The sequence below is a fragment of the Hydra viridissima genome, unplaced genomic scaffold (assembly GCF_058129835.1).
Source record: "Hydra viridissima isolate aposymbiotic clone 2 unplaced genomic scaffold, HvirCarnegie_v1 scaffold_3, whole genome shotgun sequence".
Classification (NCBI taxonomy): domain Eukaryota; kingdom Metazoa; phylum Cnidaria; class Hydrozoa; order Anthoathecata; family Hydridae; genus Hydra; species Hydra viridissima.
In genome coordinates, this window is record NW_028324302.1 from 165,140 (window position 1) to 182,655 (window position 17,516).

The 17,516-nt window shown below is 33.0% G+C and overlaps 2 protein-coding genes across 2 annotated transcripts; one reads left to right on the top strand and one right to left on the bottom strand.

Moving 5' to 3' along the window:
- Positions 1-9,689: 9,689 nt before the first annotated feature.
- On the bottom strand, positions 9,690-10,585 carry LOC149890476 (uncharacterized). Its single transcript, XM_090081026.1, has 2 exons — positions 10,499-10,585; positions 9,690-10,313 (listed from the first exon to the last, which is right to left on the bottom strand). The coding sequence occupies exons 1-2, from the start codon at positions 10,583-10,585 to the stop codon at positions 9,690-9,692; spliced, it is 711 nt and encodes a 236-aa protein (XP_089937152.1).
- A 3,793-nt stretch (positions 10,586-14,378) lies between these two features.
- LOC149890477 (uncharacterized) lies at positions 14,379-15,692 on the top strand. Its single transcript, XM_090082752.1, has 3 exons — positions 14,379-14,588; positions 14,824-15,013; positions 15,485-15,692. The coding sequence occupies exons 1-3, from the start codon at positions 14,397-14,399 to the stop codon at positions 15,553-15,555; spliced, it is 453 nt and encodes a 150-aa protein (XP_089938878.1). The 5' UTR covers positions 14,379-14,396; the 3' UTR covers positions 15,556-15,692.
- The last annotated feature ends 1,824 nt before the right edge of the window (positions 15,693-17,516 follow it).

The window sequence follows — 17,516 nt, forward strand, 5'->3', positions numbered from 1 at the left end:
CGCTGCGACAAAAAGTTACGCAGACGGTTTGTTACAAAAATCCAACTTTTTAGGACTTGATCCAGGATCAGGATTCACCAGTTTGGGTTTAAAGTCGCAAACTGTAACAGGATCAACCATTGCACTAGTCTTCAGCTATGCAGACGGTCCTGGAGTTCTGAGAAGGTTATGGCTGGCCATAAATGGAACCGGAACAGTAGTTCCTGGACGCACCTTTATTCAAATATTGGCAGATGGAGAAATTGTATTTAGAAATACTTCAACATCCACGAAAGAAATAGGAGTAAACACTAATGCCCTTGCTTGCGACTTGCTCTTTTCCCCTCTCGGAGGACCGGTTTACGCCAACTCTGCAAAGATGCAACGTTTACAAAACCAATTCATTTGGAGGATATTTTGCGCTCGACTTACCGTTTACAACAAACTTAACCATCAAACTGGTCAATAATAATGCTGCAGCAATCACTTTCTGGATTCAACCTTTTATTTCCACATTCACCTCCATCCCTCCTCTTCTCTCCTCTGTTAAATTGTACTCGGTGACGTTCAGATATCTAAACACCACTTACGGAAACGAATATGTTTTGCTGAACACCAATTGAAAAGGAAATGGCGTTTTTATGAAATACATCAAGATGCATGTCATCGACGCTTCTGGAAGCTGGTGGGAGTCTAGAGTCAGAATGTACGACGGAAATTTGCCTCCAGGCAACGGAACTGTCCTCAGCCCATGGACTCCCTACAATGCAAACAATTACAACACTTTCCCTGGGTATGATGGAGACAGCAAATGCATTTTTTCCTCGTCTGGACTGGAAGACTTTTACTTGTCTTCGTGGAACGGAGCAAACTTAACCTCTTTCAACAACATATCGATAGGACTGCTGTACCAATCCAACGCCTCCATCGGATCCACCACCACCATCTCCTTTTACAGAAATTTTACAGAAGCAGACTCCATCCCCAGCGTCGCAGCTGGCAGAAGACTCGTTGTCACGCTCAACTCTGGCGACGCGCAAGTCGGTCAATCCGGAAGCTATTACCTTCTCCTCGGACAAGCGTATTATTACCCCTGACTTAAGTAAATTCTTGACGCATTAAAAATGAATCGCAAAATTAGAATATTACGAAATGAAGATGGAAAACTTCGAAGTTTTAAAATACTGGATCCCATGAGATGAAAGAAAAAAACAAAAAGAAAAATTTCGTGCAATATTTAAACACCTTTACAAAATTTAAAATTTTTCATTACGCGTTTTCATGTTATGAAAAAAATCACACGAAAAAAAATATCTTTTTAAAACAAAAGAAGATACAGTGTGTTCGAAGAGTTCATTATGATAGAAAGAAAGAGTGGAAAAAATGCGTTATTGTTTTTGACAAGTATTTAAAGCACCCTCCGTTAAAAGTAGGTGAGAGATATGAGATATTTGCTCAAAAAGATATTCATTTGGTCCGATCGTCTAAGCAAAAGATTCTGTTCAGGTTTGGAATTGAAAAGGAGATAGCGTTGGTGAATTTGAGACATGGTCTTAATGTAAAGCTGAATTATCTTGTTCACAGCATGATGATTTCAGAGCCTGCAGATCAACTCTTTATGGAAATTTGCAACAGAAGGGATAAGGATGTGATTATTAAAAAAGGTGAAAGTTTGTGCTTGGTAAATTTTCTTTAAAAAGTTATTTTTTTTTGTTATATTAAAAAATGGACTTTAAGAGTTATAAAGAAATATATCCGAGTCTTCCCACGGCTCCCACTGAAGAAGAAGGTCATGCTTACCGGCTTCATAAAATAAGCGAAATTCAGAAGGAGATGGATAATGAGAAAAAAGAGAATTCATTTGAGTAAAAAGTACCATCGCGCTTTTAGAATTATATCCAATGTGGACAAATCAATGCAAGTGTTATGCATAGCGCTTGGAACGGTTGGAATTAGTCTTTTGAGTACGATTGCGGCAAGTCCAGCTGCGATTGCTTGTGAAGGTGTGGCTATTGGAGTAGGTTTTTTATAGATCGGCGGAGGTCAAGTGAATAAAAAGTTGGTGTTAAAAGCGGAAAAGCATGAAAAGATTAAAGTGTTAGCCGAGTCAAAATTGAATACAATCAGCGACCATATTTCGAAAGCTTCAGTTGATTTTAAAAGAGCTTCGAAAGTTTAAAGAGATGGTGGAGGAGATAAAATCAAAAGCCAAAAAGGGAATAGACGAGTTGAGCCTGTGAGCACCGATTTAAATAACACTAGGGAGACAAGATTTAATATTGAACAGCAAGATTTGTTTACGCTTCCCTCTGAGTCCTATCTTTTAGTCGAAAGAAGACTGACCAAAGCAGACGGGATGGCTTATGCAGACACAGATGTGGTTACTTTTGCAAACAATGGCATCATGCATTTGTTTAGTCAAATTTTCTTCTATTTGTCCAATCAAGAGGTAGAAACCATCTATAGCCCAGGTCAATCCACCACTATGTTTCGTTATCTTAAATATCCGGTCGAGTTTCAAATATCTGAAGGCATGAATCAACTGTGACAACGAGACACGACCGTGGATGCTGATCTTGCCGGAAACGCTGGTTTTATCAACAGACATGCTTACATCATCAAGCAGCCCGGAAGCTACAGGCGCAGAAAAAGTCGATTTGACTAAATTGTCTTTGTTTATGCCTTATGTCACTCCTTCTCTTTTGGAGAGCAACAATTTTTATAAAATCATCGAGTCTAAAGTAGACGTTCCCCTGTCGTTCAAGTCTAGACAATGCGACACCATCTCCGTTCCCGTGGCAAACATATTTAGTTGGAGACTGAGAGCGAGATCTGCTAGCGAAAGACCGAGGTACGTCGTGATTGGATTCCAGACCAACAGAGACGGAAGTCAAGGCCAAAATCCATCCGTCTTTGATCATTGCGACATTAAAAACATGAACGTGACCTTGCCGTGGACTACGCCTTGGACTTTAAAAACAACAAATTCTCAAGGGTTTACAGAGATGCGTGCAAGTTTGACAATAGGCTTTACGGCATTGACGACATTGTGGCTCAGCCTAAAATGACCGGCTTAAATTACAGATACATTTTCCCTCTTTTCTTCTTTGATGTGAGCAAGCAGGCAGAGAGGTTAAAATCAACCGTGTTGGACGTACAAATCAAAGCCACCTTTGATGCAAACGTTCCTGCAGACACTCAAGTTTTTGCTGTGGTGATCTCTGATAAGATGCTCAGGATTAAATCCGACGGCAAAAAGATGAACGTGGTTTATTGATTTTTCGAAATAATATTTAAAACCTCTTAAAAAAATGGGGTACTCGAAAAAAAAACTTAAAAAGCTGCTGAGAGAAAATCGCATTACTCAATCGTCAAAAAGCAAAATGTCTTTGTTGATGCTTGCTTTAGAAAACCATCTGATTGATAAGAGCGAACTGATGAAGGGTGTGGAGGAGGATAGGCCGGTGGGACGACCTAAAAAATTGAATTTAAGTTAAGAAAAATATTTCCTAATGAAAAAAGATGGATGACGTAACGGTAAAATTCAAAGAGCAAAGCAAAATGATTTAAGACCTCTTCCTTCTCAGAAGGAAGTTGTTTTCTAAGCGGTATGCGTTTCGTGGATAGTTGCTTACGGGGGTGTTGGGAGAAGAGCGACTATCAGCCAAAAAAATGATTTTTTAAGATCATTACAAGCAGCGAAGCAAAATGATTAAAGACATCTTCCTTCTCAGAAAGCAGCTGGTAATGGAAATTCCCGCCCAAATGGATCAGTTTTTATAATACCGGTTAAAGATTCAAAATCTGTTGCTTGATGACAAGAAATATATAGAATATATATTGAAGAGTGACAACCTCATGATAAAAGACCATTCTGAAAAAGAAATGTTCATTCAAAGAGACCGATTAAATATTCAAGACCTGTTGATTGATGACAATTATACTCTAAAATGGGTGCATGTTCAAGCTGATCTCATGATATTTGGTTAAAATTTTTTAACTTTTATCATGTTAAAAAATTGAGTTAAGAAATTTCTTGGTATAATAAAAGATGGAAAGGAAGTATGTGATTGAATTTGATGAAATGGGTTGTGCACATGTATTTTATGGATCTGTAGAAATTCATGCGGCTGTATCTGAATTTACTGCATACGATGACTGGGGAAGAAAGTATACGATTAGATTTGATGAAATGGGTTGTGCACATGTATTTGATGAATTAAGTGAAATTTATGCAAACTCTCCTGCTGATTAAATCTTTTTTCAATTCTTTTCGAAGAATTTAAAAGTGAGTTAAATGAATTCATATCTTAAAAAGATGGGAGATATGATAGAGTCAAGCTTTTCAATCAATAATCGACTTGTTCGCCATAATAAAAAAGTGGCTAATAAACAAAAAATTGAATATCACTTCGTCATTCTAAAGAGTGATCTTTTGGATGCTCTTGACAACAAACCTGAATTGACTGCAGTAAAATCTAATGGCCTAATTAAATTTCTAAGAAACGTTAGAAAACTTCCAAAGGAACATCAAATTGCATTCAAAGAAATGATTCAAGTCGCTGATTTTAAAACAGTGATGAGCGCTTTAAAAATGGTTATTGAATTTCATAGTTGTTTAAAACACTATAAATTTAATTCTCAATTACGTAATGCGTATCGTAAAGTCATTGAAGATATTAAATCATTTAATAATTTGTACGCAAAATAAGCATAGTTTTTTATTCTTTTATTAGAATTTAAAAAAATGATTTTGAGTTAAGAAATTTTTTTTCCCTTATTAAAAATGGATGGAATGAACGTTAAAGAGTTGTGTAAATCCGCTAAAGAATGCGGCATCAAAGGTTACTCAAAAATAAGAAAGCTGACCTTATAGAGTCTCGTAATGAGAGACCTACTGTTGTTAGACTGGTAAGACCTGTTATAAAAGTTAAACATACACAAAGATTTTCTATAAAGTTTGTCGTCGGTCCTGATACAAAGCCTCCCATTGCTCCAAAACCAGCTGGGTTAGTTTCAAGTCTGACGACAGATGCAAGAAATGCTGCTGTTAACAGTTTTAATATTGTTCTTACTTACATTGATTCGTACGTACCAGAGTCAGTAAAGAAAAAAGTAATAAATGCAAGAGACGCAATCCTATTCAGCAGACCTGTTAGACCGGTTCCTGCACCAAGACCTGGGTTAGTTTCAAGGCTTGTAACAGCTGTAAAAAATGTCGTTCAAACACCTGTTCCTGCACCAAGAACTCCTGTTCAAAAGCCGGTTCCTGCACCGCGTCCCGTTAAATAAAGTTTAAATTAACGAATCATGTTCTAAATTATATCACCAAGCAATTTTCATACAGCCCTTCTGTCATTTATCAAGACCCTGCAGCCTATTTAAACAAGGTTAAAGAAGCAGCCATCAAAGTCATAGAAATAAACACAAGAACGAACCTTGTTTTAACATGTGAAATGACACAGGTAAATATGGTTATAGGATTAGAGAAAATTCGAACTGTTTCTTTTCCTTCTAAATATGAAGTTATTCTCGAGTCGACAGATACTAGAGAGAGCTTTGAAACATGGGAAGAAAGAGTTCTTGAAAACATTGTTAATTACAGCAATGAGGGGTCTAATTGGAAAGTGTCCAAAATTTTAAAAATAGGTGTTAACATGATTAGATACACTCCTCTCACCGCTTCTTCCTACATCGAGCTGCCTGATGAATTGAAAAACAAAAAGGCTATTATCAATATGCAAAACAAATACAATGACCGCGCAAAACTTCTCATGACTGATACTGAGTCACTCATTTACGAAATTGAAACTGAAGATTTTTATAAAGATATTGCTGGTAATGTACTAGAAAGATTTGACACGAGCGATTTCAACAAAAACCATCCTGCCGTTCAAAACGTTGTGTTCAAAGTTGGCGCTAACAAAAAGATCATAGGCATGTTTAAAGATGAAACTGCAGGAAAGCAAATTGAAGAGTTTGTCGGGCTTCGGCCTAAGCTCTATTCTTACAAGATTCTTAACGAAGAAGACTGACACAAAAAGTGCAAAGGCGTGAAGAAAAGCGTTGTCAAAAATAAAATATATCAAGATTGTAAAGACTGCTTAATGAATGGAAAAGAAAAGTTAGCAACCATGAATGTCATCCGATCTCATCTTCACAACATTTACAGTGAAGAGATTAACAAAGTTGATCTCAGCGCTGAAAATGATAAGAGAATTATTTTAGAAGACAGAATTAGCACTCTGGCTAACGGACATTTTAAAAAAACACCTTGTCCTAATTTGATTGACAAGCCTTGTTTTAACTTGATTGATTATGAGAAAGTCTTTGGTCCTGATAATTGATATATTAGCTTATGATATTTGCAAGCTACTAATAACAATGAATATCACTTCGTTAAATGAAAAAATTTTAAAGCCGTTTGACATTGATGCTGCAAAAGACATGAAGAACTTTACAAAAATATCTGTTGAAAAAGCATTCTTTATTGCAAAAACCATTCATCTTGTTCAAAGGTATGAAGTTATTTTGAAAACAAAGATTCCCTTTGAAGAAATTGACAATTTAATGCTGAAAAAGAAGACATTCAAAGAAAATACTTTCAAATGGCGATAAAACTTGTCAAAACTATCCGCTTGCTCCTTTCGTCGTATTCATCTCCCATGTACTTAATTTTAAAGAGTCCACTAAAAAGTGGACTCTTTAAAATTAAGCAAAAGACAATCTACTTGTATAAATGCAAATACTGCTCTAATGAAGACCTTAACAAGTTTGAATTAGATGAGAGTGGTAAAAAGTTTTGCATTGTATGTTCTTGTCAACAAGATACTCAAGACATTAAAATAGAGTACTATCACTTGAACATAAATAGACAAAGTTCGTCAAGAATTGTTCATTTCCAAGAATGCATCGAACAGTACAATGGAAAGCAAAAATGCAAAGTTCAAAAGGAGGTGTTTGAGAAACTAGAAAGTAAATTTCAAGCATTAAACCTTCTAGTTGACTCTAATAAAAAAAGCATCAAATATTCTAAAATCACTAAAGAGCATATACTCATCTTCTTAAAGTAACTTGGGTTTAGTAATCACTATGAAGATCCAAACTATATTTATTTCGTGCTGACTGGTAAAAAAATTGATGACATTGAATACTTGGAGGAGCAAATCGTTAAATACTATATAAAATTCTCTTCTCTATATGACGCTTATTATGGAAAAGACAAGTCGAAAGATATTAATAGAAAAAGCTTCATTAGTGTGCAATATATTTTATTTCAACTTTTACAAAACAGAAATCATCCTTGCATAATTGAAAACTTCTCATTTCCAAAAGCAATTGATAAGAAAAAGATGAATGATGAAGTTTGCTCTTACCTTTTTCAAAAACTTGGCTGGACTTTTACTCCCACTTTTTAATTATTATTTAATTATTATTAGTTAATTATTGAAAAAGGTATGATTTACTTAGAAACTTTCTTCTTTAAGTAAATTATTACAAAAAACGTATATTCATAAGCCAGAACTCCCATCTTTATAAAAAGTGACACCATCTTTAAAATTTTCCAAGATTTAAAAACCTAGAACCCATAACTATGGAAAAAGTAGTAATAAGCCAGAACTCTCATTTCTCTACTACTGTTACCTGTATTGACTATCCCGCATTCTTTTTTAGATCCTCTAGATCCATAAGAATTACTTAACTTTTTTGTTGGCTCATCTCTGACAAAAACGCCTTTAAAGTATTTTATTTTGAGTTTTTTTGCTGCCTCTATCAGCTGAAAGTTTGTAAGAGGCTCGCTTGGCAAGACAATACCCTCTACATTTATAAATTTTTGTTTGATTCTCAGGATCTGTTTCTCACTCATATTTTATTTTGTTGCTTTTTAATTTATAATGCCCGTATGCCAATAAGTGTATTCCGTCTTCCAAAATCGTGAAAAAGGCATGATATTTTTACAGAAGAAACTAACAAAGTGGCACTGAGTGCCACTTTGTTAGTTTCTTCTGTAAAAATATCATGCCTTTCTGATTTGATGACATTCATTTTCCTTACCTGATATTTTTTACTTTCCAAGCAGTCTTTGTAATCCTCGTGTAATCCTTTTTTAACAACATTCCTTTTTGCCCCATTACATTTTTTGTGATCCTTACCATGCATTTCGTATGAATAAAACTTTGACTTCAAACCTACAAACTCTTAAATCTGCGCTTCAGCTGCATCGTCTTTAAACATTCCTATCACTTTCTTGTTGACTTTGACTTTAAATCCGAAATTTAATGGATGGATAGTTTTAATCAAACTCGCATGTATCAAACTTGCTTTCTATGTCGTCTGAAATGTCTTGGCTTCGACGCCAGTTTACCCGCTTCTTCCTTGTTTGTGACCAATCTAGTGTCAACTCTTTTCTCAATGTTTTCCATTGTTTTGCCAAACACAGAATTGTTCATCCACATAAAATAGTCCTTCTCGAAATCGCTTGTTGCCTTTGTTCTTAAACCTGATTTCATGTCAATGTGCTCTTTTAGCCAGGCTCTTTCTTTAAACTTTATGCCCTTATTATTTTTTTTTATATTCAGTCCAAGTCTATCATACATAGTTTTTTTTATTGTTCAAGCTGGATATTAGCTTTTCAACCCTGTCTACCTTTATTCTTTAAGGAGCAAGCGGATAGTTGTTGCGCTCATTATGTAAAACTTCATGGTATTCTAAATCAACATCTAATATTCAAGGTTTTGTTCTCCACAATGCCATCTTACTTTCGCTCATCCACTCAAACCCGTGACTAGGGAGAGGCTTGCACATTGTCCACCCGAACAAAATATGCGCATCCAGATACTGTAAGTCGATTCTTTGCTTTCGTCGTATTCATCTCCCATGTACTTGTTGTTAGAAGTTCCTAATCTATTTGATACCAGGCTAATTCCACCCCTTATTGCCTTCTTTATTATCAAGATCATGTCCTATTGCTTAAAAGCTTCAAATACATTGTTGTCTTTTCCAAGAAAGCGTCCCATGCCAATCCAGGTGAGGTGAAATACCAAGCGAGATCTAGCTTGTAATACTCCATGCAAGTGTCTCTAAAACTCTCAAGTATGTCGGCGAGAAGAAGCACGTCTGAAAAGTTGTACAGATTGTGGTAATCTTCAAATGTTTTGCAATTAAACTCATCCCATACTGTTTGTGCATCAGCAAAGTCGCTATCGTTTATCTCTTCATCATTTAGTCTTAAGAAAAACGATTCTTTTGGTTTAGAAACGTTGTTTTCTTTTAATAAATTTTTCAGAGTCTTTTTTGTATGTCTCATTTTACTATGTAAAAAAAAAATTATCAAAATTTCAAAAAATTAATAAACAATGTTCGTTTTGTTTCCGTCTGATTGAAACTGCATCATTCTATTAGAGATTACAACGGCAAAGGCATGAGTGTTTGCAGGAGCGGCTGTATTAAATGTAGCTTTAAAATGCACATCCAATACAGAAGATTTTAGCCTCTCTGACTGCTTGCTCACATCAAAAACCATAAGTGGGTTAATATATCTGTAGTCTAATGCTGACAAGGTAGGCTGTGAGATTATCTCTGTAGCACCATAACACGTCATATCAAACTTGACAGCATTTCAATTGCTCTTGAGAATTGGTGGTTAATGAATGACAAGTTGTTGTAAACAGCAGGATATCTATTCTGATTTAGAGTGACATACATGTTTTTCAAGTCGCAATGATCGAATATTGACGGGTTATAATCTTAATTTCCATCCTTATTTTTTTGAATCCAACAACAATGTATCTTGGTTTTTCACTAGATGATCTAGCACATAGCCTCCAACTAAATGTATTGGATGGAGGTACAATGGTTGTATTACACTGTATCGATCTGTATGCTACAGATACAGTCACTTTTGATTTAATTGCCTCGTAAAGATTGACTCTTTCCATATCAGATGGAATGACATGTGGTATAAACAATGACAATTTGCTAATATCTACTTTTCCTGCGGCTGCAGTGTTGTTTCCATAAATAGCATCAACATCACTCTTTCTAACAAGAGTAAGCGTAAGTTTAAAATCGCAGAATCCAAAAAGGTGCTTTAATGGTATGCAGTATGAAAATGATCCTTTTGTGGTAGACTTCTTAATGATGTAATCTTGTCTTATTGCAAATCCAGGGTTACCAGCAAGACCTGCTTTAGTTGATGTGTCTTTATACGACAGATGATTCAGACCTTCTGACAATTGAAACTCAAATGGATTTTTAAGAACGCCTAGCATTGTAGTTGCTTGTCCTGGACTGTTTTTTGTTTCTACTTCTTGATTTGTCAATTGATATGATATCTAAATGAGCAAGTGCATCATATCATTGTGCGCAAGCGAAACTGCATCTGCATCAGCATAGGATTTTCAATTGGATTTAAGAAGCCTTCCTTTAATCATTATAAATCCCTCGGATGAAAGCGTGAACAAGTCTTGCAGCTCGACGTTAAATCTTATTTCTCCAGCAGTACTTAAGTTTGTAAGACTGGCTCGTACTCATGAAATTCTAATCTTTCGATTCCCTCATCGACAGTCAGGATTTCTGTAAACTTTACCACTTCAGAAGTTGACATTTTTTATATACGAAATATAAAAATAGTTTTCATGACTTTTTTTTCACAGTCTCATAATCCCCTTCCCCATTCTTTCAAGGTCTTGTATCCTAATGGCATTTTGCTTCGGCATCCTTTTTACCGGTTTTATTGACGATCCTTTAAACAAGAATTTGTGTATAAGCGTCATTGGATCCAGCGGTGCACTTACTGCTTGTGTGCTTACTGCTTGTGCAAGTCCACTGTTAATCATTCCTAAAAGTATGTCTTTACTTTTTTTATTGAGATTTATCGGCTCGTGAACGCTCGAACTTTTGCTTTCCGGTTTATTTGTTCCAGTAAATGAGTACACTTTCTCGATCACTTTTTTCCCTTTTTCAAGGCAACGTCATTAGAAGTTGAAATAGCAGAAGAAGCTAGCTCTTTTCCTGCTGATTTTGCGGCAGTGATTGTCTCTCTTCCCGACTCAGTAGAAGCAGCTTTATTAAGAAAAGCTATTGATGATTTAGACGCTTTTGTCACTGCTGCTCTTCTTAAGAAATTCTTAATAGTATCAATTACACCACTTAAACAGTTTTCCGTCTATAGAATGAATTCCAAATGTTTTGTCTGTCTGATTTTTGTAAGAAGTATACATTGTCAGGTAATGCGTCCCAATTTTACCTATATTCATAAACTTTTTTTCATAGTACAGCATCTCTATAGGAGCACTCGGTAGAGCGATGTAGTTAGTTAAGTGACCTTCGTTGAATTTGTTAGTCAGTTTTTTCAAGTTTTTTTTTATCATGTAATGACTGTCAATCAGCGGCTAGTATATCTTCGACAGGACTGTTCGAAAGCTGGCGTCAACATATTATCACTTATGCTATTCTGCTGTATTCTTTTCTTGGTCTCCATTAGCTTTTTAACAATTTTTTCCCTTTTTTCAGCGTCATTTATTTTTAAAAGCAACATTTTCATAATTTTGAAAAAGTAAAAAACATAAAACATATATGTTTTATGTTCACGTTCTGTGATTATATAAAAAATTTATTTTTTGCTGAACGTATTTTCAAACGTCTTAATAGCCTCTTCTCTCTCTTGGGCGACTCCTTAGTTATATCGCCTATCTGACCGCTCACTTTTGTTCTCATATTTTCAAGCGTTGATTTAAACTTTTGAAGCTCACTCAGTATCAGCTAGTACTTGCTGTCGCTTATGTTTCTATCTTTTAATAACTTTTAAATATAATCACTTATTGTATTTAGCTTTGAATCGGCTGGCACTTTCATCTTTTCGTGCTTTTCTGCTTTTAAGCTCAGCTTTGTTAACTTGTCCTCCAATGATCGACAAATTTTGCTCCGATGATCGACAAAAGCTTTGCTCATTAACGACTGGAGCTGCAGTTATAGTTGTTAAAATTTCCAATCCATTAGTACCAAGTGCAATTCCACCTGCTTGCAATGCGCTGTCAACGGATCAGATTCTTACAGCTCTGTGATACTTTTTGCTCAGCATTAGCCTCTTGTCCTTCTCACCCTCTATCTCTTTCTTTATTTCGCTTATTTTTTGAAGCCTATAGCTATGCCCAGACCCACTTATTGTGGATCCATAAGAATCATCTTCCACCGGTGCGTTCGGAAGAACTGGAGACAGTTTATTACAGCTTATTTCACAATTATACTCCATTTTATAAAGTAAAGAAAAAAAATTTAATTTATAAAATTAACGAAGCGTAAACTCTCTTCTTTTTTAACGATCATGTCAGACTTGCTGTTGTTGTGAATTTCCATTATAATATTATCAACTGACTCTGATATCACATGGTATTGCTGGTAGTAATTTATTTTTGACTTTATGCCTTTCCTTAAATTCATTAAGGCTACATCTCTAGCTACTCGAAGACCAAACCTTAAAGCTATTTTCTGATGAGACAGATTGTTCAGCTTGATGTCGTTTTGTGCTAATATCTCGTATCTCCCATTAGAAAACACTGCTCATGTAGTTTAAGGCCAGTCTCCGTAAATTTCGGGTTTGTTTCGTTTATCTGAGGGTGACGTAAAATTGTGCCGTTCAGATCCCGAGGGATTTTTCTAAACGTTTATAATAAAGCGGTAACTAAAAAAGTCCGACAAGAAAGTTTTCTAATTTTTTGAGTATATATCATGAGTTCATAACATAAATTAGTTACCCAGTAAACAAGCTTTAGTTGGTCCAACTGATGGGCCAGTATCGGCTATAGTTGGCTAACTATTGGCATTTCGTGCCAACCATTAACCGACTGTGTACCGCGTGTTTTTGAATTGTTAAAGTTTCCCGTAAGTTTTATAAATGTATTTTAAAAATAAGTCTTATGGTCTAAGTGAATATATTCACTGAGACCATGCGACTAATAATTAAAATTATCCAAATAGATTCATTCAATAATTAAAACTATTCAATAGAGTTAGTTTAGTTTGAAGCTATTTATCTTTTTTTTTTCTTTCAAACGCTTTTTTTACCGTTTAATTAAACTTTTAAACTCAAACTCTACTACACTTCTTAATATAACCTTTACGCTGGTAAGTACAAATATTTTACATTTATCCATTAGTTACACATTCAGATATAATTTTTGACATTGGTTGAGTTTTTTAATTTATTTTTATGATGACACCATTGTTGTATTTGTATTAGACATTTTAGCTCTATTATAACTATTATTAAAAGTTAAAATACAGCTAAAATGTATATGTGCGTGTAAAGTAGTATGTTTACGTGTATATTTCTGTATGTATCTATGTATATATATATATATATATATATATATATATATATATATATATATATATATATATATATATATATATATACATATACATATACATATACATATACATATACATATACATATACATATATATATATATATATACACATAGATACATACAAATAAAATGTGCTTTATTGTCAGTATAAACAGAGTATTTGGGCGTACCCACTACGTATTTTTACTAAGTAGTTCGTATATAATGCACATTTTATAATGTTTTATAACATAAAATAACTTAACACATTAAAGACATGGTATGTTTTTTGTTTTTTATTTTTTGTTTGTTTTTATCTTTTGCTTTTTGACCTTTTGGGAGTTTTGTAATGATTGGGAATTTTGTTGTATGTGATGTTGTCAGGCTGGCTAACACCCTGATATTTATTTATATGTATATACATTTATATGTATATATATATTTATATGTATATATGTGTGTGTATATATATATATTCATATAATGCATATAATTATAGCATTTCATTAAAAGGGGCATCGACTTCTAAAAACTATGAGAAAACTGTTCAAAATTTTGGGGATCAGGAAAGTAAGGTTTTGGATAAACTATTTGTTTTTTTTGTTTTTTTGTTTTACTACTTGTTATACATTGTAAATGTGTTATGCATACATACATTGATTATGATGCTGACATATATTGACAAAAGAAAACTATTTATATTTTATGTAAAAAAAAAATTTGTTTTTTAATTTAAGTCATAAATGGATGAAGGCTTTAAAAAATTACATATTTCATGTTACAAAAATACACATTTCTACTTTTTTATGCAGATAAAGGTTTTAAGTAATGCTCTTTCGCGTGACCTTAATAACACAGCACAAAAATGTGCTAGAATACCATTTTCACAGCAATCAATTCACCTACAGGGATAAATAACATGAATGTTTAAAACTGTAACTCCAAATATTTGAGTTCCATAACACCTTCATCTATGTGTGTCTTCAATTTAATAACTAGATTGTGTTTTTGAAACCAGTTTTCCAATAAGATTCAAATGCAATGAAATATTATTTAATTATTTATGTATGTTTGTTGAGAAGTTAGCAGCTTTGGAGTTAAGATTAAAAGAACTGGAGCAAAAAAATAAGTTTTTAGAAGTTCAAAGTTTTTTGGATAATGAAGACATTGTTGTTCCCCTTGGCCTTCCAATGGAAAGTAAGGAAGATTTGGAGAGGCTTAACTTTATGCTACAGATGAAATCTGAGATGGCTCTCTATGTTATTTGAAATTATTTATTATATTATGTTTCTACCAGTCTACAGGTTGAGTTTAAACTAGTAACTATTATTTTATAAGATCAAAGATAATTTTTTTATAAATCTTATAATTGTAAATTATCAAAGGTAATTTAATAATACTTTAGTTATATTATACCCCATTACATTTTCATTTACCTTTGAAAAAATAATTTAAATAAAAAAAGTTGTAATATGTAGCATTATTTGTTTTTAGGTCGAATATCTGCATTCTATTGGCAGTAAAGTTGAATGTCCAAAATACATACGACGTGTGTTGGGAGCCATGTTTTCCAAAAACTTTAGCGTTTTTTCTAATCTAAACAGATCTTCAAGTAAGATGATAGCTACTGGAATGAGCAAGATTAAGTTGCAATTTTATCATTTTGTGTTAAAGTGCTTATTATGTAAGTATTACTAATTATGTAAATTTTTAGTCTGTTAAAGTCAACTGTATTATTATATTTACAAAAATATGTTTACAACACTAAGAAAGAATATAATATGTTAGTACTTATGACAATTACCAGTGGTGTTATTAGTTGTGACATTGTAAGATATTGTATTCTCCCTTGGTGTCTTGAACTTATTAATGCCGTATTTTATTGTTAACTAGAGACGTTAATTGCCATTGTAGACCATGATTTATTAGTATTCAACTATATGATTCTTAAAGAGCATATAGAAGTTTGTCTTGAACCTATAAGCTTATTGCTCTCGGTTATCATATGCACTTATTTTTAAAACTGCTAACCAGTTAATGTAATTCTTGATTTGCAAAGTATACGTGTAAAAACTTAAAAATAACTTAAAAATAATTTATATTTAAACAAAAAATAAAGTGAGTTTTTAAATTTATTTTCATTTTATTCTTTTAGCAACAGTAAGAATTCAGTATCTGAATTCCAAGGATAAAGATATTTACCCCATAGTTTCAAGATGGTTTTAGGGCGCAATTGATCAAGGAGATGGGCGAATAAATAGAAAGATGAAAAGCAAGGTTATAAAAAATCAGTTGCAGTTAATCAATGAAAAGAATATTTAGTTATTATTTTCATTTGCAAATTTATAAAAGCTTATTTATCTTGATTTTATTTATAATTCTAATTTTTCTTAATTATTATAAATAATTATCTAATAAATCGCCACGTTTTTAAATACTAGCGTTTTAAAATATTGTTTTTAATTAAAGCTGCCAATATTAATTTCAAACCTTTAATAATATTAACTACAATAATAGAATATTTTCAGTTTTTTATTTGTAAATATTTTTCTTTAATGATCTGGAAATAAAAGTGTAATGATTAAAAATTTGTTTATTTTGTGTATTCAACTAAGTTATCAATAAATAATACAATATTTTGTGTGGACAGTAGTACTGTTTGACTGGTAAAATCTGATATACAAACAATCACTATTAGATAGAAAATTAAATATTAAAAAGCAAAGTTATACTTTGTTATTAAGCAATATTCAAAACATGATTTATAACTTTTGCACTTTTAATTTAAGCGCAAAAGCGAATTTAAAAAATCGCGAAAAAAAATCATATAGTTGGGCCGGTAATGGTACCAACTGTTAGCCAACTGTTTTATTACTGTTGGGCCGTTAACGGCAACCAATAGTTTAAAAACAGTTGGCTAAGTGTTGGTAAAAGCGTTACGGTTTTTTCACGGTACCAACTAAATAGCCGACTGTTGGCCCAACTGTAGCTAATAGTTGGTTATTAGGATCGGGCCAACTACTTACCAATTGTTCGATGTTTACTGGGTAGTTATGAATTAGTATATAATATAATGATTTATGACACACCACATTATTTATTATTCAAATCTTGAATACTTATTATTTGCAATAGATTTTTTGCAAATTGTGTTAGTGTAATTTACAAAATTAGTGCTCAATGTTCAGAACAGAATATAGAAAATAGAGAGTGCTAAATGTTCTTAAAGAACAAGAAAATAGAAAGACTTCTTGACGATTCTGAGAAAAGAGAAACTGGCAGCGTGTATATATATATATATATATATATATATATATATATATATATATATATATATATATATATATATATATATAATATATACATCAAAATGTGTATTTGCATACACATTTTGATGTGTATTAAATGGAGAAAAACATGCTAAAGTAACAAAAACATGCTTATTTTACTTACTGTTTGCAGAGCTTACTCTGTTGTATAACTTAAACTTGTAAAACAGATTTTTTCTTCTGCTACGAAACTGGACAAACAATTGAAAACCAAGAAGAAATAAAAGCAATAATGAGAGGTATTGAAGCTGTTACCAGAGATAATGTTTCCGCAGACGTGTTTGCCCAAAAGATGAAAAATGAGGAAGAATTCCGACATCTGTAAAGAAAGTTAGAGGACTCTAGTTTACGCAAAAAGTTGGTAAATAATGCTGTCATTTTTATGTTAAGTATATAGCAATAAAAGGTGATTTGGGAGAAAAGCTTGTTTTAGTTTTTTTCTACTTTTACATTAATTGGTCTAGTTGACAGCAGGCAAACAGTTGGTAATTGGCCAGTTAAAATAAATATGGCCATTGGCCAATTAATTTTCATAAAGTGTTGTATTGTGGTAAAGTTGAAAATGTACGACCTTTACGGACGACCTTTTTAGACATTTTTAGGACGAATTACGACGTCTGCCGGACGTCCGAATTAAATTTATGGTTGTTGTACTCGCGCATTAATGACACTTAAATCTAGAAATAATTACTTTTTCTTAATTAGAAATATATTTACTAGTTTAAATGCATATTAGATAATTTAAATGCTGTAACAAAAGAAAAGAACTTTTACATTATTTAACTTCTTCTTTTTGCAATATAGGCATTGCTCGTTTTAACAAGTCGCTAACAAGTGCTTTGTTATTGCCTACGTTAA